This window comes from Trichogramma pretiosum, unplaced genomic scaffold (genome assembly GCF_000599845.2).
Source record: "Trichogramma pretiosum strain Unisexual culture from Peru unplaced genomic scaffold, Tpre_2.0 scaffold1, whole genome shotgun sequence".
In the NCBI taxonomy this organism is placed as follows: Eukaryota; Metazoa; Arthropoda; class Insecta; order Hymenoptera; family Trichogrammatidae; genus Trichogramma; species Trichogramma pretiosum.
This window is the reverse complement of record NW_019641703.1, coordinates 5,609,539-5,631,375: the sequence shown is the minus strand read 5'-3', so window position 1 is coordinate 5,631,375 and position 21,837 is coordinate 5,609,539. Positions and strand designations below refer to the sequence as shown.

Here is a 21,837-nt window from a genome sequence, read left to right as displayed (position 1 = left end):
GAATGACGTACAATTTTCGAGTGGCAAAATACGACGACGACGAAAGTTCAAGTGTTCGTGATATCACGAAAAATTACCTCCTCACTTGAATGAGTTACGTTTTATTTTGCGCTGATGCTGCTGCTCGACGGCCAACGAACCGCTTGTACGTGAAATAGGCAGAAACTTGAGAAACAAAAAAAAATTTTTTTGTCGCAAAGGACCATCCTCCACCTTCTCGTGCGCGTTTGTGACGCCCGAAGTCTTGGCGGGTAATTGGAAAAAAGCTTGCGAGCTCGAGAGTAGCGTGCTCGGAGAGAGTAAGAGAGAAAGAGAGAGAGACCATCTAAATGAAAGATTAATTTAATAAAAGAGCTTTGAACTTTTGTGTGCAGCGCGCGCGCGACTCTTCTCTCTTTCTCTAGCTCGCCATGTTTACTTTCTCATTTTTTTCTTCGTGACTCCCACGCGCGCACAGTAACGCTTCTGGCTCTTGGATATATAGAGTAGGTACCCTACTACTCCGTCGTCGCGTACACCGACTTTTCATTATTCTCGGCTCAGCGATCAAACTGTCATTCAAAAAAGAGAGGCGCCCGCGCGCGTTTCAACCCCCTCGCGAGCTGCTGCTGCTGCTGCTGCGCCGCCGAGCTGACTTTTCTTTTATCGAGATTTAGATGTAACATTTATGAAAAAAGAGTAAAGAAAGAAGTATCATATCCTAAAGTCCAACGTGTATATCATTCGCGATAAATAAAATGAATTTACTTTTTACTTTTCTCCTTGCCGCAGCTGTCAAATCGGCTGTACAACTTTTACCATTATTCGATCGTAATTATTCAAAAGTTTCTTGTACTACAAAGGTGTAACCGGAGATCTCTTCCGCAGCGCGCGACGCGACGAACTTGCCACGACGAAAAAGGAAATGGAAAAAAAAATTTTATAAAAAAGACAATATATTCTATATAAAGCGTACTGCTTTATTCAAGAGCGCTGCCGAGCACATCTCATATAAATGCGAAGATTCAAATTTCGAGGAAAAGAACTGCAATGCTGCTGCAGTTCAGGCGCCCACATTTAGGGTACATCTGTATATCTATATGTGCAGGGAAAGTCGGTGGGAAAGCGAAAGACGCATGAGAAATTTTTTCAAAGAATCTGGAACGTGTGGAAATAGGTTTGCGCTTTCAAGCATACACCGCGTACTTTGCCCTAGTAATAGTACCTAAGGTGAGCTTCTGCAATTTCAGAACTATTCAAATTCTCGATCAAGTTTCACGGGAGGTTTGTTGACGTTTTTTTTATCCTCTTCGCCTAGCTTACTCTCGTTCTTTCACTTCAGCTCTTCCTCTTTCTCTCTCTATCTCTATCTATTCGTTTCTCAAAATTGAGACATTTCACGAATCAAGCAGGGAACGAGAATCAAAATTATCGGTGCAAAATTTGTCACATCGGAATATTACACACACATATCATACATACGAAAGTGCCCGAGACGAATAAAAATCTCGAATATTAAGGCGAAAATATATAGGTACTAAAAATGTTCACAAATTGGAAACATCTCATTTTAACTCGGTGCGATATACGAAACGACTGCACGTCACGATGACGAAAGGAGGGTAAATTTCGCGCGACAGCTCGAGCCAGCAATTTAAATTACGCAAACGTTTTAACTCCCTTTCGTTTTCGAAATACAAACGAGATATCATCGCGCGGAGCTCATACAAAAGCGTCATCGTTATCCAAGATTTAAAACGAATTAAATAATGTTCTTCTCGTTACAGCTGGATTCACAGAGAGCGCGGTACACGACGAGGACAACGACGAGGAGCGGCAGCGCCCGACGACGACGACGACGACGACGACGACGACGACGACAAAGGTACTTTTTGATGATTGCGGAAGGCATTTACAGCCTCGGAAAATTGTCAAGTAAATCTCTTCTCATCTATCCTAGTTTTGTTATCTGCATCGCGCTGGCGTATACGACGACGATGCAATGTACTTTTTTCCTTTGACTTTGGGTGCGGGTAAAAAATATCTATGAATAAATTATCGAAGATCGCAGCGGCGCATCAGCGTACACAGGGTCAAAGGAAAAAAGCTTCGGGGGGAGGTTAAAAAGGGTATTATTTGCGCTCGCGCGAGGACAAGATACTAGAGCCATACTATCGGCCGGATCGCCAATTTAAATATAAATTACGGCGAAATTCTTTGTCAATTTTCGCGCTCTCTGGGCGAAACTCTCGGCAGCATCGAACAACTCCGCGCTAGATAGCTAGCTATAGCTCGCTTTGTGTACATATATAGTCTGCCTCGCTTGAATTTTGATTTATGAAAACTATTATAAGTGCATTTCGCGTCTAGAAACTTCGGAGCTGCGCAGAGCACTACACAATTAACTATACTACAGTTAAGTGGAATTTCTGTCTTCTCTCTCCCTCTTTGAAACAACAAAGCCTCGTAAACCTTCTTGACTCTTTCCTTCCTACCTCTACCTTTCGCTCTCTCTCTCTCTCTTTCTCTCCCTCGACTCTTGACATTTTGTGCGCGTCCTTAAGAATCATTCCCTTTGTCCCTCCCGGTTTCCTTACAACTCGTTTGTTTTCATTGTTCGAAGTATACCTAATCATTTTATTTTTAAGAGACTATGCGCGATCCTTTATACCCTATACATAGGTATCGTTGCTACTTGTCGAGTTTCCTTTTAACTTATTCGCTTTGAAGAAATAAAAAAAAAAAATTAAGCCGCTCAATTTTTCCAATCATCGCAGGTTTTAGCATCAATTATCCCTGATCGAAGGCAGTTACACAGCTCGTCGTTGCGTTATTTATAGCCTTTTCCCGCAGTAAACCGGGGGCAAACACAGGTGTTTTCCGTAGTTTATATCTTCAATCTTTTGTACATACGCAGGATTGACGCGAGCTTTATGTGTATAAGAGGCATTTAGGAGCACACACAAACCATTACTCGGCTAGCTGCTGTTGCTGCTGCTAGGTCGCTACCCCGGGTGTTGGGCCATCAACGGCGCGTTAAAGCCTCGGCGCAATTACAGCTGCCCTATTCTCCCGCGCAGGAGTACGTGGAAGGCCTCGTCTCACTCTCTGTTCCTCCATTTCTATTCTTTTTCTCCTTAGTGCTGCCGCTGCCGCTGCTGCTGCTGATGCTACGAAGGACGTTTTATACAAGAAGAGAGAATAAAAAGACAATCTAGCTGTAGCACTTGCACAAGACACTTTCGTATATAGGCGAGGACGACGACGCTGAACTTCTTTCTATATCTTTTTCAGGCAGGCCTTCTTCTTCTTCTGTCTTGACCCATCCCCTACTTTTCCATTTACATTTGTGCCCAGTACCCTCGTAAAAGTAACTTTGTAACCGGCGCTCTTTCTTAAACTAGCCTTCTTCTACTGTTTCATCGTTTTTTTTTTTAACTTTTTTCTTCTCATCTCTCTTTCTCTTTCTTTCTCCAGTTCTTTTTTCGCGGTGATTGCGCGCGCGCGCACACACCATGTCGCAGTCGAGCGGCTGAAACTCTCTAAATCTGCCAAAGTAATTTTTGTCGTTTTCTTTGTGAAAAACAAAGTAATAATAATTGTCGTATTGGTTCGCGCAGTTTGCGCTCGTCTCGGACGAGGGCGTTTTCGAATAGAAAAAATGTTTCCTCTCGTGAAACATTCGTCATCCAGTTTTAATTCGGGCAGGAAAAATTAAATATAAACAATAAACAAAGTTTGCCGGGGTTATAAGAAGAATGCGCGCGCTCGCGCGTCACGCGCACGGAAAAAAATGTCATCCATCCTCATTAGCCAAAATTGTCTGACGCAATATGAATAAAAAATCATAAATTTTCGTATCACCCGACCGACCGACCGACCTCGACGCGAGCTTTATATACAATTTTCTTTTCCTCTCTCTCTCTCTCTCTCTCTCTCTTTTCGTGTGTACATCAGGTACATATATACGATGGAGGAGAGAGAGAAAAAAAAAGGACGAAAATTGCCATTCAGCGCGTATATCAAATTACGTATTTGGGGCGTGTAAACAAAGATACGAGCGTGAAAAAGAGCTCCGGCGCAAGTCCATGGTACATAAGCTACTACCACTATATACAACAGCGCCTGGTGCTACGTGCATAAGGGCGTGCAGCAGCAGCTGTGCGGTTATAACACATTTGCAGAATGCGCATTTGGAATATTCAATGGAAAAAAAATATAACAATCTACAAGTAGCTGCTTCTTCTTCTTCTTCCTCCTCTTTTTCTTCTCCTCCTCGCGGCGACTCTTTTGTATGGGTACTCTGCGCCACGACAGCAGAGCCAGAAGCTGCCGTGTGTACCATTGAAAACGAAATGCAATTTGAAAGAGTCAAGTGCGAGAGAAGTGAGTGAAGAGCAGCGCGCGCCACGAAATAAATAAAACGAGGTAAAATACGAGAGACAATTTTTGATGTATAATAATAAAACGAGAGAGCGAGAGAGAGAAAATAAATCATTCGATTCAAATTTATTCCTGCGGGCAAATTTTCCATAATACATTTCTCGCAGAGCTTGAGGATATTTCGCGGACGTGTTTTTTTCATCTCTATCTCTCTCTTATACCGCCACAACTAACACGCACAAGAAGCACGCGAATACGAATGTATTATTACAAAGCTCCAGCCGTACCGCACGGCGTAAAACTTGCTAATCTAGCCCGTCGCACGGGGGACGGGGTTTTCCTCGCCATTATCAGCACATAAAGCACGAGCCACGTAAGATGTGTCGCGCAGGAGGACTTGCGGAACAAGTCGTACAACACGCGCCGTGTATACACGCGAGGCTCCAAATATTTAAGGCCAATAAACTGCGTTTTCGGCTTATATGCTCGCACTCGCGCAAAGAGAGAGAGAGAAAACGCAAGAAAAGCGAGAAACGACGTGACCGACAAGCTTTACGACTATTTTACTTCCAAACGTGACACTTTCTTATATATATGTATTATCCTTTGAGCGCATAAATGCATGTGTACGCTCGTACAAGAGAGAGAGAGATATCCCGACAATGAAGTATCCTCGCGCGTGCGGGTATATATTATAGTAATAACCCCGGAGAACGGGCATGGTTGAGAAAGAGCAAAAGGAGCAGCGAGCGAGAGCAAGAAAAACGAATGACGAAGACGAACTGAATATGGTAATGCGTGGAAATGTAAGAAAAATGTCGCGCTTGCACTCGCGCGACTACATTCGCGGACGACGCTCGCGCACCCACCGTATATACACATAAAACGCGGAGGAAATGTTTACTCGCGACTGCATAATGCATCGCGCGCGGCCCTAATCACGCGCCGTTCTTCTCTCTCCGGAAGAAAAGCTCGAGAGTTGACGCAAAAGGCTAGACACTTTTTGTGCTTTGCGTGTTTCTTGGGGAGGAAAACGACGACGAGTATTTTCGCGTTGTTGTACCGGAAAAGTGTGCGTTATACTTGCATATTCAAAAATCTGCCGAGTCATTTTCTACTATATACGTTTTTCGAAAATGTCAGTGTTGAAATTTTTTTTATTAGGTAAACTGTGAAGCTCTGTGTATATGCGTTACGGAAGATTTACAACTGAAGTGCGCGCGATGCGTTATATTCCATCTGTCATAATAATAAACTTGAAAAATACATTCCTTATGCATCAAGACTATGGCATAAAAGAGATTCTCTCTCTCTCTTTCTATGCTGTATATACATTAAAGTGTATACATTATAATGCCAGGATGACACGGCCACAAACATTGGCCAAGGAAAAATATCGTCTGGGGGAAGATTTTCATGTAGTGGCACATGTGTGTCGCGCTTTCTCTCTCTCTCTCTCTCTCTCTCTCTCTCTGCTCTGCTCTGTGAACGTGAAAGGACTGGGAAATAAACGACCCCCCAGAGAAAACCCTGCGCTGCATTCGTATGCTATTTAATATATATCTGTAGCCCGCATGTATACATCTACTATATATGTATATGGGGGCGCGCATCGGTGTGTCTGGCCGCGTATAAATGCACCTGGTGCTGCTGCTGTATGTACGCACAGACAGACACAAGCACGCGCGTGTGCATAAATCGATTCGCGCAGCAGTGTATTCTTCCGGCAATTCAAATTCGTGAGCTCGCTCTCGTCGTGTCTTCGCTGAAAATTTGTTTTTTCAAAACTGTCGATGAGAGACAGAGAGAAAAAGCGATGAAAATTTTACTTTTCCCCATTCAATTGTCAAAATCTCTGACGGTTCGCGTGATAATGACGATTCTCTTCGAGCTCCATATGCTTCGGGTCAAATTATTTCCATCGATTAAATGACGAATTTCATATTTAATTCCGAAACGAGGCTCGAGCGAAGATTGCAACATCTTTTGCGCGCATATCTCGTTTAATTTATGAATCAAATATAAATTCTCATAGCGCGGGGTTGAAATTTCTCTACCCGTTTAAAAAAGAGATAGAGGTAGAAACGTGTCGAGAGAAAAGGTAAGACCTTAATTTCGTCTTAACGAGGGTGGGATTCTCCTTTTCTGATGTGCTCGTGTGCTCTGCTCTGCTCTCTCTGAAGTCGTTGCTTAAAATACATGGCTTCCTCGCGACTAAAGCTCATAAGCATGCAGACATGCGTAAAATGGAGCCAAGCTACGCTTTTTATATATATTTCTTTTTTTTTTGAAAAAAGTTTTGGAAACGAATTTCCTGTAAATGTTAATTAGAGATTTCACCAGATGGAAACGGTGATCCTCCTCCTACGCAGCCGACTTACCGAGGCAAACGTACTTCCACATTGGTATATAATGGTGGAACGGAAGGAAATTTTATTGACTGCAGGAGCTTCTTTACCACCGAAAGCAAGAGAGCGAGCGAGAGAGAGAGAAAAATGAAAGAAGAGATGAAAGCGAACATATAATGAAGGATGGAGAAAAAAATTATTTTTCTCTATAACTGAATTGGGTCAAGATAATTAAAATATTCAAAAAGAATCTAGAATTTTTCCCCCGATTTTTTTTTTATAATGCAACTTTGAATTCTGTCGAAAAGCTCGGAGTAGTATAACATACCTATAGAGCGGAGCTTTTTATGAAGCTTTCAGAATTATTAACTTTGAAGTGTTAATTATGCGCAGAGGCATTTTTCATATGCAATTCAGATTTATATGCGAACGCTTTCGATATAGGTTAAAACGTTAACATTAATATACATGGCTTCGCAGTCGAATAAATAAAATGAAAAAATCGACACACGATCGCTGTAATGGAAATTTTCATATATTAATGCTGGAAAAAAATAAAAATAATAACTCAAACGTCTCGTTCATCGGTGTATAATTTTCGAAATTTCAAATTGAGAGCTTCTGGGAAAATTCGCTCGGGCAGAGTCTCCTTAATAGAATAAGAAGTTATACGGAATTGAGTCACGATTATCCTATAATGAACTGTGCTGCTAGCTTAGATTTCCTCTAAAATACAGTTTCCACCGAGAGAGAGAGAGAAAGATCTTATGTAACACATTGTACACAGACTCGCTTTCTACTGCCACTGCTCATTTCATCTCCTAGAGTATTTTGGTTACCCAAAGAAATGCGCTTGTGTTCGCGTATATATATAATAGAAGAGGATGCAACGCAGCGTTATATAGTTCGAGTACAAGCGGCAAATTCAACGATATCATTTTCCTTTATACGCGAAGAATAAGGGATACACATGGCATATAGTAAGAAAAAGCCCGGATTTAACAACTTGTGCAGTGCTACATGACGGAATCATCCACAAAAATTGATCTTTCTTCAATACTCGCGTGGATATTGTTTTTTTTTTTTTCATTTCTTTATTTCTCGTTTTCTCTCTATTCAAGCGGGCTTTCTTTTTTACACTCGCCTGCGCAAACTGTGTTAGTTCTCTTTCTAGCAATTTGATTATTTCTTATCTTTCCAATTCTTGCCCAGCTTTCCGGCCACCTTCTTCGTGTTTTTTTTTCTCCATCCTCCGACGGCCGCAAATTCTCCCTTCCGCGCGCGCCAAGTCATCTCCGAGTAAGGCCGCTGCCACTACTGCTACCGAGCTTATATTCCGCGCAGTTCGCAAATATATCTATACATCCGCACTGCCGCTGGAGCTTCGAGGCGAAAGAGACTCCGCAATACGCCCGACAATGACGCATGTCCCGAGCTTTTAATTGAATCGCGCCGCGTTACATTAATCGAAGTTAATTTTCTTCGTCACTGGGCGCTACACACCAAATGAAGAATGAAATACTCGGATTGCTGCTGCTGCTGCTGCTGCTGCTACTGCTGTGGTGGATAACAGGATGGTGGAATATATAGATACGAGAGCATCAATCGAACGTCACAGAAGTCCTTTTTTTCCCTTTTTTTTCTTTTTTATTACATAAATAAAACAAGCTTTTATCTCACATTTATGAGGCTGATTTTTATTTCAAAACCACTGGCGCAACACCGCACTCACGTCCGAGAGTTATTCAAATGGCGATTTGAGAGACACGCCGACGACGACGCGCGCGCGAATAATTCTATCGTAAATAATAAATTCAATATTCTAGCTTGTTGGATATACCACAGAATATCCATTCGCTTGTCCTGAAACAACCCCTTATTCTTATTCCCCCCTTTTGCTGAGCGCAGACTGCTGCCGCTGCTACCGCCGTTGCTGTGGCTGCTCGGGCGATATCGATAATAAAATCACCTCGATAAATTCCGCCAGAATCCATCGCATAATTTACCCGATATCCAGATTATTAATCTCCGCTGCCTTGAAGAGTCGCAAGAGAAAGAAAGGGGAAAAGTGAGGGAGAGAGAGAGAGACATAAAACAATGCTAAATCCTTTTTTTATCGTCTTGATATTTTCAACTGATCACGCGGGAGCTAACTTATCAATATGCCCGAAAAATAATAAAGATTAAAATGGAGAATTATTAGAAAACTGGCTATTATACCGAACGAGTACACAGCAATAAACACGGTCATAAAGAGACGCAGCAGCAGCAGCTACCGAGAGAAAGAGCAAAAAAATGGGTGCGAAGTCGTCGTCGTCATCGTCGTTGGTTGGGGGCGGCGAGAGAGCATAATATTGTGTGCGGGCAACGAGCACGCAGGAAAGCGGCAGCGAGTTTATAACGATATCGACGAGATATAAAAAGCAGAGCGCGCGAAATAAGAAGCGATAAAAACGGCCGCCGCCGCCACCGCCGCGTGAGCTCTCTTTCTCTCCTCGCATTAACGGAATCCCTTTTTTATGCTCGTAGTATAGAAATGCTGCCGCGCTGCTGCTACCTCGGTAGCGGCGACGGCACAACTGGTTGTCGCGTTTTCATACCTCTCGAGGCATAAAACGCACGTTTTACCTTTTGCGCGCGATATTAAGAGGAGGCAAATATTAGAAAGTCTTCTGTATGCATGAATGTAAGCAGTGGCGGCAGCAGCAGCCGTGGTATATAGTTATACATACGGCAAAGGACAATTGTACGGTGTAAGATGAAAAAAAAAAGAAAAGCTAGCTCTGCGTATGCAGCGTTGCGCGGAGAGAGAGCGAGAAAGATTATTGCGACGATAAAATGAATATATTATTGCGTGGAATAGTTTGACAGCGAGATTGTATTCCTCTGTATTTGACTTGTGTGCGTGTGTGTGCGGCCATTAATTGCGATGATTTACACGCGACGCTGCACAGCCGCGAGATAAATGAGATATAGAAAGCGCGCGTGTGTAATAATGCTTTAAAATTCGTCAGCAGCGCAACGCGAAATGAGTTAAATCAAAAAAGCTCTCACTGCTCGCGCGCGCGACCCCGGTGATAGCGGAACTTATTCGCGTTTTAGTGTCCTGAAAGTTTTAGGCTTTCGCAAGGTTAACGCGCGCGTATACGAATCTAGGTCAAACGTGGATGACAATTTTAGTTACACGCGCAAAAAGCCGCAGATGAAAAGTTACGTCACAACGAGAGAGTGAGAGAGAGCGAGAAAAAAAAAGATACAAAAATCTCATGTACGACGCTCGTAGTAATATATCCACTCACACGGCATACATATATACGCAGTTAAAGGAGAAAAATCTTTTCCGAGCTGCCGTTGAGTGAAATTGTGAGACAAAACCAGTCGGGCGGGGGCGCGCGTACGCAGAATTAAAAGCGAGAGGGGAGTAGCGCACGGATTGTAGCCGAAAAGGAAAAAAAGAAAGAAAGAGGTAAAAAAAAAAAAAGAATCACATCCCGCGAGCTGTGTGACTGCCGTTGCGGCCACAGGATAAAAGACAGATGTTTTCTTTCATAATACGTCGAGTTGATTTTTAATGTCATTTCGTGCGGCAGCACAGTAGCTGGAGCTAGAATGTGACACACAAGTGTAGCTAGCTTCTAGTGGTGGTGGATGGCACAGTAGCCCCGAGCCATATACGCGAAAGAGAAACTAACTGGATCTAATTTTACGAAGCGAGAATAATAATATTCGACGGGGGGCGCGCGTGGTTTTAAGCAGGCGGTTGAGATTACATCCGGGGCGAGAATTTAATTTCTTGGGGGATACGCGAGTATCGCGGCGGCAGCAGCAACGACGACGACGACGACGACGAGACCAGGCAGAGCAGCAGCAAGCGCATTGCATATCGCGGTTTTACCCCCGCCCGCGCGTAGTTGCCACGGCCGTCGAATATTTATGTAGTTTCGTCACATTCGTGTCGCCGCTGCGTGCTGCACAACGCTATGCATGAGTTTTTCATAACTCGATAATGAATCGCGGAATTTCTCCCGCGTGCGGCGCGGGGCGCGTGCCGATGACGTTTTGCAGAATCGACTGGCGCGCGTTGACGTACACACGCACGCACGAGCGCGAATCGACGATATTAATTGAAAAATGTACACGCGAGCGATAGAAACGAGGTCACCGTTTTTTTCTCCGCAAAAATTAAGCAAAGTTAAACAAATCGACAAAAAAAAAATACCCGCTCCGTTGCGTATCTGTCAACGATCGACCGGTTAAATCAATGAGCGCGCGCGTATACTTTAATTATGAAGAAGAAAATCCGCGGAAAAAATCTAGCTATATATAGCTGCGGTGCATGGTGGTGCTATGCCGTGCCGTGCCGTGCTGCTGCGCCATGGCGCGGAGAACGAGAAAAAAACTCCAAGCCCTCTAAAGCGGATTGCAAATCACTCACCGGAGCAAATCAATCTCTCGAGGCAACGAGATATAGACTTTCAGCGGTATATAGCGTAGTAGACCGAAGTCACGGGCAAAAGTTCATGCGCAACAAACGATCGAAACCTCCAACGGTTTAGCGCGCGCGTATTTTCTAGATTTTTGCCGTTATCAATTAGGTAGCTCGACACGCTTTATATATACCCTATTACGCCGCGACTCGAATTCAAATGCGAAACGGTAAAATGGAAACAAATTCTTTCAACTGAAAATTAAATGATAAATAAAGGTATGATAATTTCAAAAAGTGCACTATGCGCAGTAATTTTTATCGTTTTTTCTTCTGCTCTCTCTCTCTCTCTCTCTTTCTCTCTTTCCAAGCCGCTGTCCAAGTTGTAATCTTTGTTTAATCTAGCTTTTACCTCCTTTGATTTACGAAGAACATTAAAACAAGGAGGATTAACAACTGACCTATTACGACTCGCCGGCCTTGCGCGCGCGCGCGTTGGACCGAAATTGTTCGCGTGAAAAAAATGTCATCATTTACTCGAAAAATAATGTAAGTTTCCATAAGCAGAATTTGATAAAGGTGTGTGACAGGCGAGGCCAGGAGGCGCGCGCGACGAAAAATTTTTCAACGGTTCGCTGGACGCCGGACTAAAATGCTGCTGCTGCTCTTGGCTCAGTGAGCGCTTAATCCGCTCGGGATATGTATATGGGCTGGACCGAAACAAGTGTTATTAATAAAATTAAACCGACAAGAGATTAAAATTTAAATCAAGCTTTTTCCTTTATTCTAAACCATTGATTTTTCTCTTTTGGGTTTCTTAAAATTCGACTGTGCGCTATCTAGTGGTAAATTAGAAACTACTGCGGGCCGGAAGAAAAATCAATATGAGTGGAATTTTCAACACGCTTGCCTTACATTAATTCTAAATGTATTTTCTTAGTTTAAATCGTTAGTTTGACATCGAGTATCAGCAGTAAATAAGTATTATCTTACGAGTTCACATACTTTTCAAATGAATTTGCAGTATATTTATTTCGATTTTAATATTAGTAACATTTCATTAATTTTAGTATTTATTACTTTGATTTTTAAATAAAAATCATTCATTCTTAGAAATATTTTTACAGTGTACTTTTAACCTTTAGGGTGAGGGTGATCGATATACCGACCACTCGAGACTCGAAAATAATCCGATATTTTTAGATGTAAATTTTCGTAAAAATAAAAAGAACCCAAAAATTCCCGACGTCTAAAAGTTCAAGAATTCAATGAAAAAAGGCTAATCATGGTTCAATAAAATCATGAATTCTCCGACGTTCGATTTCACAGAGAATCTGCCATATATACAGATAAAAAGTATAAAGCTCGCTCGCGCGCGCCGTACGCGTTGCATTTCAGGCTTATCTACTTTTTCACTTGAAATGCATTCATTATTATTCATATTTTAGGTACCATGGCCGGCGAGCTTCAGGCGACGATGAAAAAAATAAAATTCCTAGGCAACATCGTGTGCGTGAATATTATGTATAGAGTCATTGCTTTAAGCACGCACGCGGAGCAAAACATTTATATCGCAAAAAATAAAAAGTCAAGCATTGTCAAAGTTTATGCATACAAACAAGGGCGCAAGCTGCGCGCGGAGAGAGAGCGAGTAGTGATAAATAGCTCGAATTTTGAGCGGATGCGTGCATACAAAAGTTAACGAAACGTAATTTGCTGATGTTGTTGCTGCTGCTGCCGCTCATTGACGGAAAAAAATGTTCGAAGGCTCGATTCTCGGGTCGCGATAAAAAGCTAATAACATATCATTACGAATGTTTATTTCTGCACATACGAATGCGCCTAACTCGTGTACAAACTGAAAAGTGTCAAGCACAAAGGAACGTGTACGGAGGAAAAAAGCTCTGCTGCTGCTGCTGTTGCTGTGTCGCGCGAGCTTACAGCATCAGGTACAGCAGCATATACTTGTATTCGTCGAGCCATACACGCGCGTAGCGCACGTCTATCGCAAAGGTCCGCTACACACACACACACACAGAGAAGCGCTTGCGCCCCTTATCAAGCTCGTCCAGCGGCGCAACAGCAGCAGCAGCCGTGGCAGCAGTAGCGCGAGAGAGAGAAAGAGCAAAAACTGCGCGCTCGACTCGCGCCGAAGACAACGTTTATCGCCACACTGGTGGGGTTGCTGTGAACCCCTCCACCGCCGTCGCTGCCACCATGGCACAGAGAGAGAGAGAGAGAGAGAGAGTAAGAGAGATAGGCAGTAGCAGCAGCAGCCAGGACCAGCAGCAGCGGCGGGATGTAGCGGCTGCGGCGGCAACGACGACGGCGTATAAGGGAGGAAGATACGTAGGCGCGCGCGCACGAGAGCTTGCAGCAACCCATATATACGTTATATACGTCGATGCGCGCGCGTTTGGTAGCGGCGTCGAGCGCGCGATATATATACCTAGTGTGTGTGTGTGTGTGAGTGTGTATTTGTGTGTGGTGCATGCACAGAGAAGAGAGAGAGAGGAGAGCACGAGAGCAGCGCAGCGCTCGACGACTCAGCAGTGTCTCGTCGATCCTCAGCACAGATCGTTGCTCTGCAGGAGCTCCTCTCTGCTCTCTCTCGAAACGCACATAACGTAATAAAAGCTCGGGCTCGCGAGCTTGAATCACAGTTCAAAGTGTGTCGCAGGTGTGTCGAGTAGTAGTACAGTGCGGTGCAGTGCGTACACGCGAGCTACTCGCAACCAACACAGCAACAATCCCTTCCTCTGCGCGTAATAATAATAATAACCGGATATAACTCGAATCTTGTGTTGTGTGCAATTGATGTGACTGCTGCGACGGATAAAGTGATAGAGAGAGAGAAAGAGAAAGTAAGAGAGCGCGATGACCTGACACACTCACATATACTCCACAATAACAAGAACAACAACAACAACAGCAACATGCGCCACGACGCGACGGCCTACTACTACGATGCTGCTGTTGCCGCTGTTGCCTCTGCCACTGTGTTAAATGTGACCTAATAATATCTCGTGTCGTGTCGTGTCGTCGTCTCGCTCGCGGCTGTCGGCGTAGACAGGCCAGAGCTTTTGGCTCGCACACCGTGTGTTGTTGCCACCCCCAAGCGCAGCGACGATGCAGCGGTCGTCGTTGTCGTTGTCGTCGACGATGCAGCAGCTTCCGCTGCTACTCCTGCTGGTCGTGATGGCGATGGTTAATAGCGGCTACTCCACCTCCTCCTCGTGTCCAGACTCGTGCGAGTGTCGCGCGCCGGTGATCGAGTGCCGGGTGCGCGTGCCCGAGCTCGACGAGCTCGACCAGCTCGCCGCGGACTTTCACGAGCTGCGCGTGCACCAGGTCGACCAGGAGCAGCTACGACCCTACGTGGGCGGCCGGCCCAACTCCACGTTTCTCGCCGGCCTGCAGGCCCTGCAGCTGACCAACTGCACGAGCCTCAGCGACCTGCACTATCTCCACTGGGACGTGTTGCGCAGCAACGGCGCCAATTTCCCGGTGCTGCCCAACGTCAGGCTGCTCAACGTCTCGCACAATCAGCTGGGCGATCTGCAGGGCTATCGTCGGGTCGACCGCAAGGTGGCCAATCAGCTGCGCACCCTCGACGCGTCCCACAATCGCATCAGCGGCATCGGCCTCATCGACTTTCGTCACACCTCGCAGCTCACCTGGCTCTCGCTGGCCAGCAATCGCCTCGACTATCTCAGTCCGGCCAATTTCCGGCCGCTCCAGGCCCTCGAGCACCTGGACCTGGCCGACAACGCGCTCCACAATCTCGAGGGCATCTTCGACTCGCTCGCGGCGCTGCTGCACCTCAACGTGGCCGGCAACAAGCTCGAGCACGTGCAGGCCAGCTGGTTTCAGAATCTCAGTAGGCTGGCCGAGCTCGACATATCGCGCAACAAGCTCACCTTCGTCCCGGCCGACACGCTCCAGCCACTGGCGAGCCTCTCGGTCTTCAAGCTCGCCGAGAATCCGCTCATAGAGCGCGACCTGTCGCTGCTGCTGGGCACGGGTCGACGACTCGAGGCGGTCGACGCGTCGCGGATCGGCTTGCTGAGAGTGCCGGCGGCTCTGACGCGCTCCGTGCGTACTCTGAAGTTGATGGGCAATCAGTTGACGTCAATCAATAGCGGCGACCTCGACAGCTATCCGCTGCTCAGGTCGCTGGACGTGTCGGACAATCGACTGATGATCATCGAGGACGACGCGCTGGGCCGACTCGACGGCTTGGAGGAGCTCGTGCTCTCGGGAAATCTCATGCCTAACATACCTAAAAGTCTACCGAGCGGCTTGAAACTGCTCAATCTGCGACAGAACGCCATATCCAAGCTAAGGTCCAACGATCTTCAGGGTCTCTACCTGCTAAAAGAGCTCAATCTCAGCGGCAACGTGATAAGCTGCATCGAGGGCGAGTCGTTCCGCCAACTACCCGCCCTCGAGATACTCGACATCTCCGACAACCCCATCAAGAAACTTCTCTCGGACACTCTGAGCGGCCCGTCCAATCTCGTGCAGCTTCGCATGTCCGGCCTGATGGCCCTGGAGGTCGAGCGCGACCAGAACCAGGACACGGCCTTCCCCGTGCTGCAACTCGAGCGACTCGTGAGTCTCGACGTGTCGCGCAGTCCGGTACTGGCGGCCCAACTGTTGGCCGACAACGCCGCGCTTCCGGCCTGTCGCAGCCTCCAGCGGCTCGATCTCGCCTACACCAACGTGAGCGCCATCAGGTCCGATCTGGCCTATCAGCTGCCGCAGCTGCGCCTCATCAATCTGATCGGTAACAAGTGGAACTGCAGCCCGGATCAGCGCTGGCTCGGCGAGTGGCTGCGCCAGCATCCCGACTCGATCGAGTACTCGACCAAGTGCGTCTATCCGCCCGCGATCGAAGGTAAGCCACTGGAGAAGATGCAGAGGATGCCACCTCGTCGCGAGAGGATCAACGACGATGACGACGACGACGACGATAAGCCTGCGACTACCAAGCTCGACGTCGTGGATCGTTCGAATTTGGTGTTGGTCGAGAGCGCGACGAGCGAGGAAAACGTCGTCGTCGTCAAAAGCAGCAAGGAGCAGCTGCGTAACAAAGTAGATCTGCCCGATGCATCGGAGCGCGGGAAAGAGAGTAGAGGCAGCAGTACCGACTCGCCGTTACTCACGACGAGCGACGTCGGCAAGATGGATAATACCGTGCCGACGTCGGAATCCATCATAATAAGCACGCCGCAGGCTGCTACTACCGCCGCCTCCGCTGCTACATTGAAAATTCAAGAATCCGAAAAAGTAAACAAAGCAGCAGCAGCAGCGAAGATAAATAAATCTCGGGATTTCTCATCGATCAGCTCGCGGCAAGCCATCAACGCCACTAATGGAGAAGAATGGCTGCTGGCGCACTCGACGTCGAACGGTAGTAGTGGTAGTGGCCCGGAGGCACGCACCACTCAAATAACCCGATCAAAAATGGCTAAACTTTTCACGCCCAGTGCCGCCAAGTCTATCGCGTTCAACAAACGGACCGCCGTCACGGCAGCAACGGACGAAGCAGCAGCAACAACACTGCCGCCAGCAGCAACGACGAATGCGAATCCGACCACGGCTGCGGCACGCGTGACTAAGCAGCAGCACGTTACCGAGGACAAAGAATTATTATCTCGAACTGCCGAAATTCTGATGAAAACGACGGATTCGATAGCGGAAACAAGTACGACTACGACGACGACGACAACGACCACTGCGAAATCAGTGCCACCGTCGACTACACCGTCGAAAACCGAGAGATCTGAGAGCATAAAGAACGACGACGGCTCGATGAACAAATACAAAGTCGCGAAAAAGGACTCGCTGATCTACGAGGAAAAATCCACGTCGAACCAGGTGGTGTCGGATTTCTCGCGCTCGAAGCTGCTCAGGACCAACAGCGACGACGAGATCAGCAGCAACGTGCCCAGCGTGTCGACCGGCGAGCTGCTCACGAGCAGCAGCAGTAGCAGCAGCAGCAGCCAGCTGGTGACGCAGTCGGGCGCGCACACGTCCGAGACGGTGACGAGCGAGGCTCACCCCGGCATGCTGGTTCTGCTCGGGGCGGCCATCGGCGCCGCGGCCGCCCTCACGGTCATCCTGTCGCGAAGGGCCACCGCGAAGAGGCGAGACCATCAGCGCTATCAGCGCCACGAGAACATCGAGGTTCACGCGCTCAGCAGCCCGACCCAGGAACTCTGGTGAATATCCTCTGAAAGCTTCGACTTTGGGATGGAACGAGATTAAGGCAGAGAGAGAGAAAGAGTCAGTGACAATAATAATCAAGATAAAGAGTGATAATGAAGTTACATTGAAAAAAAAAAATCAAATGAGAAAATTCACGATGAAAATAAAAATCATGTGAAAGCTGTAGAAAAAATTTTTGTAAAAAAGTGTGTAATTAATGCTGAAAAAGAAAAATAAAATGTTTAATTAAACGCGAAATTTCCATGAAGAGAGCGAGAGATTGATACTTCGCTGAAAGGACGAGAGAGAGAGAGAAGAAAAAAAAACAAAGTGATGAAGAAAATTCAAAACGAATATCTCCGGCATACAAAAGACTGCTTCTTTTAAACTGCCATTTTCTGGCTGCAAGCCAATCGGTCGTGTAGACGTGTAAACTAAGGGACAGCCAAAATGAAAGAAAATAAAAGGGCAACATATACGGTGTCGTAGAAAATAGTAGAGAGAGCGAGAGAAAAAAAAATGAATCGCAACAGAAGCTAGATATTATCTTTCGTAAGATAAAGTGTCAAAGTAATGTTTAAGATACGAAAAAAAAAAAAAGAAAAATAATGTACAAAGCTAAGCTATAAATTCGACGAAACTATGTCTGTATCTTTAATCTCGATTAATGAAAAAAAAAGCATAATTGTTATTCTCTAAATGACTGTACATGATTTTGTACCATAACGCAAATAACCAACTACGTGTAGATAAATGCCACTACAGTGTAATATGAAACAAAACAAAAAAATTATAACTAGGATCAAGCATTATGATTCACATTCGCAATACGTTGTGTTTCCATTACGTAAAAAGAAAATAAAAAACGATAAGATGGGAAATTTTCCGTTCGACACTGATTTTAAATTGTATGAAAAATAATCGTCAAAATATGATATATTTGTTAAAAAAAAATATTTACTATTTTGAAAATAAATTCCATTGCAACCAAACTTTGACAACTGTGTGAATTTTACTTGATTATAAGCCTTCTACTGTTTGTACCACAAATAAGCCGCGCACCTCGACGTCACAGCTCTTACGTTATTTAATCAAAACCTGTTTAAACAAAGTATATCCCCTGAGCCCTGCCTATTTATTTATCGAAATTCGTTTTATTATCTAATTTACGAACTTTATTTCTTCCTCCACCGCGCCACCGCCGCCGCCTCGGTTCTTAATACGCAAAGCACCATTATTAGCGAGCATCAGCATGCAAATTACCCAAGACATCCTCCCTCTTTCTCTTTGTCTTCATGAATATTAATTTATTGCAAAGAAAAGATACACTTATAATAGCGGGAAAACTTCCTGGCTGCAGTGGCAGAGGTAGCAGCAGCAGCACTGGCTTGGCTCGTAATGCCATCGATCGGGAGCCACCCCACACGCAGCAGCAGCAGCAGCAGCAGCCGCACTTTATGCCGTGTCTCGTTGCAGTAGCAGTAGCAGCAGCAGCAGCAGCCGGTAGCGCAGATCGTCCTCTGACTTCAGGTGGCTCGCTTCCTCCCTTGTAATTCCTTTTAATAATTCCGCTACTTATATTTTTGATTCTACTTATATTTTAGTTTAATTTTTCGCATATTTTTTCGCCTCGAGGGCTTGAAGTTTCATTTCTACCTTGTGTGTGTTTTTTTTTTGTCGTGTCTTGTTCTACCACTGACCTATCTTTTTCTCGGGGACATATTTTTAACTCGCTGGCATTTTTCTATATAAATATACGAAAAGGTTTCGCCCAAGGGTATGCAAAGATCTTTTTTATATCCTTGGAAATTCTTTGGCTTTTCTGGATTAAAGTGAATAAGGATTACACATGTTTCGCTAAGGGTATGCAAATGTTTATCCCGTACGAGAAGAGTAAGCTCTTAAAAAATTTCACATTTTATTTTCATTTTAATTTTATTTTCTTCTTTTTTTCAACTCGCATCGAATTCCCAAGACTTCATTCTTGAATAGCCACTCGCGCGACCTTAGCCACGTGTGCAATCGCATACTATCTGGAAATTTTTTCTCCCTCTCTCTCTCCTTCGAAATACCTTTCGCAAGAGGAATTCAATATACCTATTGGGTTTTGCGCGTGATAAATATCAAACTTGCTGACAAATATTTTGACGGAAACGTAATTAAATCCGTACAGACACGGGGGCGCGCAGCAGCTGCGTGTACGGCTTCTTTCGGAATTACAACTTTCCGACGCGAACTACAAAGTCTGACTGAAAACTTGGTTGTACTACTTACTTAGCGAGCTGAAACTTCGATAATTGTCTGAAATCATTATTATTTTTATTCGGCCCTCGTATTTCGTTATGTAAATCGTTAATTCTGATGTTTTATAATGAAATAAAAAAAGAGAGAAAAAGAAAAAAGAGGGAAACAAAGCCCGCTGCACAGATATATAAATTTAGCTACTCGGTATATCGAAATAAATCCTGTCTCAATAAGAAGGTTAACTAGCAGCACTCGTCGAGAGCGTCAAAGGATGCTATATACACAGTAACCGTACTGTGCGAGCTGAGAGGGAGACGATATGAACGTATCAATCGACATGAATAAATAAGTATCTTTTCTCCCCGCCTCCCGTTAACAGCGTCGAGTACATCAAGTAGACGAGTTTTATTTATAAGCTCGAAGCTCGTCGTCGTCTGAGTGTGTTTGTGTGTGTGCGCACGTGTATATAGTTGCGCTCGCGGAGAAATCGCGCGCTTCACGAGTATGTGTATGCGTCTATGTGTATAACTGTACACATTGCTTCAACTCTTTCGCCTTTGCGTCAGTAGATCTCGCGCTCCACTACACTCGAGCGAACAAATCGCTGTGAAAGTTTAACGAGGGCAGGAATATCGGAACGACGAATCGATCGATTTTCCTCTCGAAGCCTCAAAGCCATCGTCGTCGTCGTCGGTGGCGGCAGTAGCGCGGAGGCAACGATGACGAGGACGAAAGCTCGAAAGATGAAGAATAGAGAGAGACTCGTGCCGAGGTATTCGTAAAAGAGAGAGAGAAGCGTGCGCGCGAGCGATTGAAGCCAAGGGAACAATAGCGGAATCTAGCAGAGACTGTATGAGAGAGAGAGAGAGAGAGTTTTAAACCTCGCTAGGAGTGGATTTTTTATTTTTCAAATTTTAATTTCTATCTCGAACGGGCGAGGGAGTATGTACATTTTGTTCGACTCCTTTTTTTTTGGCCCCTAATTCTTTTTTCTCTTTTATTCTGGGCCAACTTGTGAAAGAGACCGGGATAAGTTACGACAGCCTACCAATTTTTTTTTCTCATACAGCACCAAAAGTACACACGGGTGTACGTAATTGAATAATTAAAGACTCGCTCGTTCGAATTTTCGTCGAATTGCCTCTCGCAACATAGAAATCGGTGTCTATTATGTACGAGAGAATAAAAAGTATATACATTCGTTCCTAATCTCGATGCTCACTTGTTATACCTCGGGAACAGCAGCAGCAGCAGAGCACTGTATATAGAGCGTCGTCGCAGCACTATACAAATCCGCAACAACACCTCCGCCATCCAATTCCTCTCTCTCTCTCTCCTACCTCAGTCGCCTGAAAATTCAATCAAGACCGCACGCAAGTTCAGTCGCACACGCGTACCTATACCAGGATAATGTACACCTCTTCTTCCTCTATCTACCTTCTCTCTGCCTCTCTACCTCTCTCTCTCTCTCTTTCTCGCACGATATCCTTATTGGCTTGAAGATTACGATGGAATGGAAAGGTATTATATGCCATGGCGCGCGCTCCACCTCTCTCCTGCTCTTGCGCACGCGGTTAACGTAATCGCATTTCCCTACCGAATTTCACAGTTAATCGGAGACCCCTTGCCTTTGGAAGCAGCAGCAGCAGCAGCAGCAGCCGCCACCGCTGCTGCTTGAACCGAGAGCTGGCACTAGGCGCGTACCTTTACCCTCTCTATGTAGAAATTTACATAAAAAGTACTTGTCTGATTGGATATAAAGTGTTCTTTTATACGCACAGACCCCGGAGCTAGTGTAGCGAGCGCTAGAGTATGAGTAAGGAAACGCGTGAAGCGGGTAATTGGTCACCAAACTCGATGTGTTATACGGTGTGTGTGTCGGCACATGCGGCTCCGAGTTGCGCCAGGCAGGGGGGGGGGGGCGATTATTGGCCTCGGCGCGTGTAATAATGTATTGGACGTTTCTCGTTGGCCTATGCATTTTTATCATCTATTTATCCAATCTCTGAGCTCCGACTCCAGGTAATCGAGTGAGCGATCTATTTTTTTTTTTTTTTTTTCATAGTCTACTCGATACTCATTGTGTCCTAGAAGAAATTTTTCATTTCAGTTTAGTATAATTTACGAAAAACTCTTCTACGTAGTATTGAAAGTTTACAATCCGCTGTGCGAACAATAAAATGGATAATAGAAGCTTGAAAATGATCAGTTCACTCCTTATACTATATATAATCCTAGAACTCT

The 21,837-nt window shown here is 45.3% G+C and overlaps 2 protein-coding genes across 2 annotated transcripts in view; one reads left to right on the top strand and one right to left on the bottom strand.

Annotated features, from left to right (window-relative positions):
• LOC106657598 (protein timeless homolog) overlaps positions 1-21,837 on the bottom strand; it is a 125,651-nt gene that overhangs the window by 63,524 nt on the left and 40,290 nt on the right. The window lies entirely within an intron of this gene.
• Positions 13,714-17,487, top strand: LOC111694449. Its single transcript, XM_023462743.1, has one exon. The coding sequence runs from the start codon at positions 14,266-14,268 to the stop codon at positions 17,365-17,367; it is 3,102 nt and encodes a 1,033-aa protein (XP_023318511.1). The 5' UTR covers positions 13,714-14,265; the 3' UTR covers positions 17,368-17,487.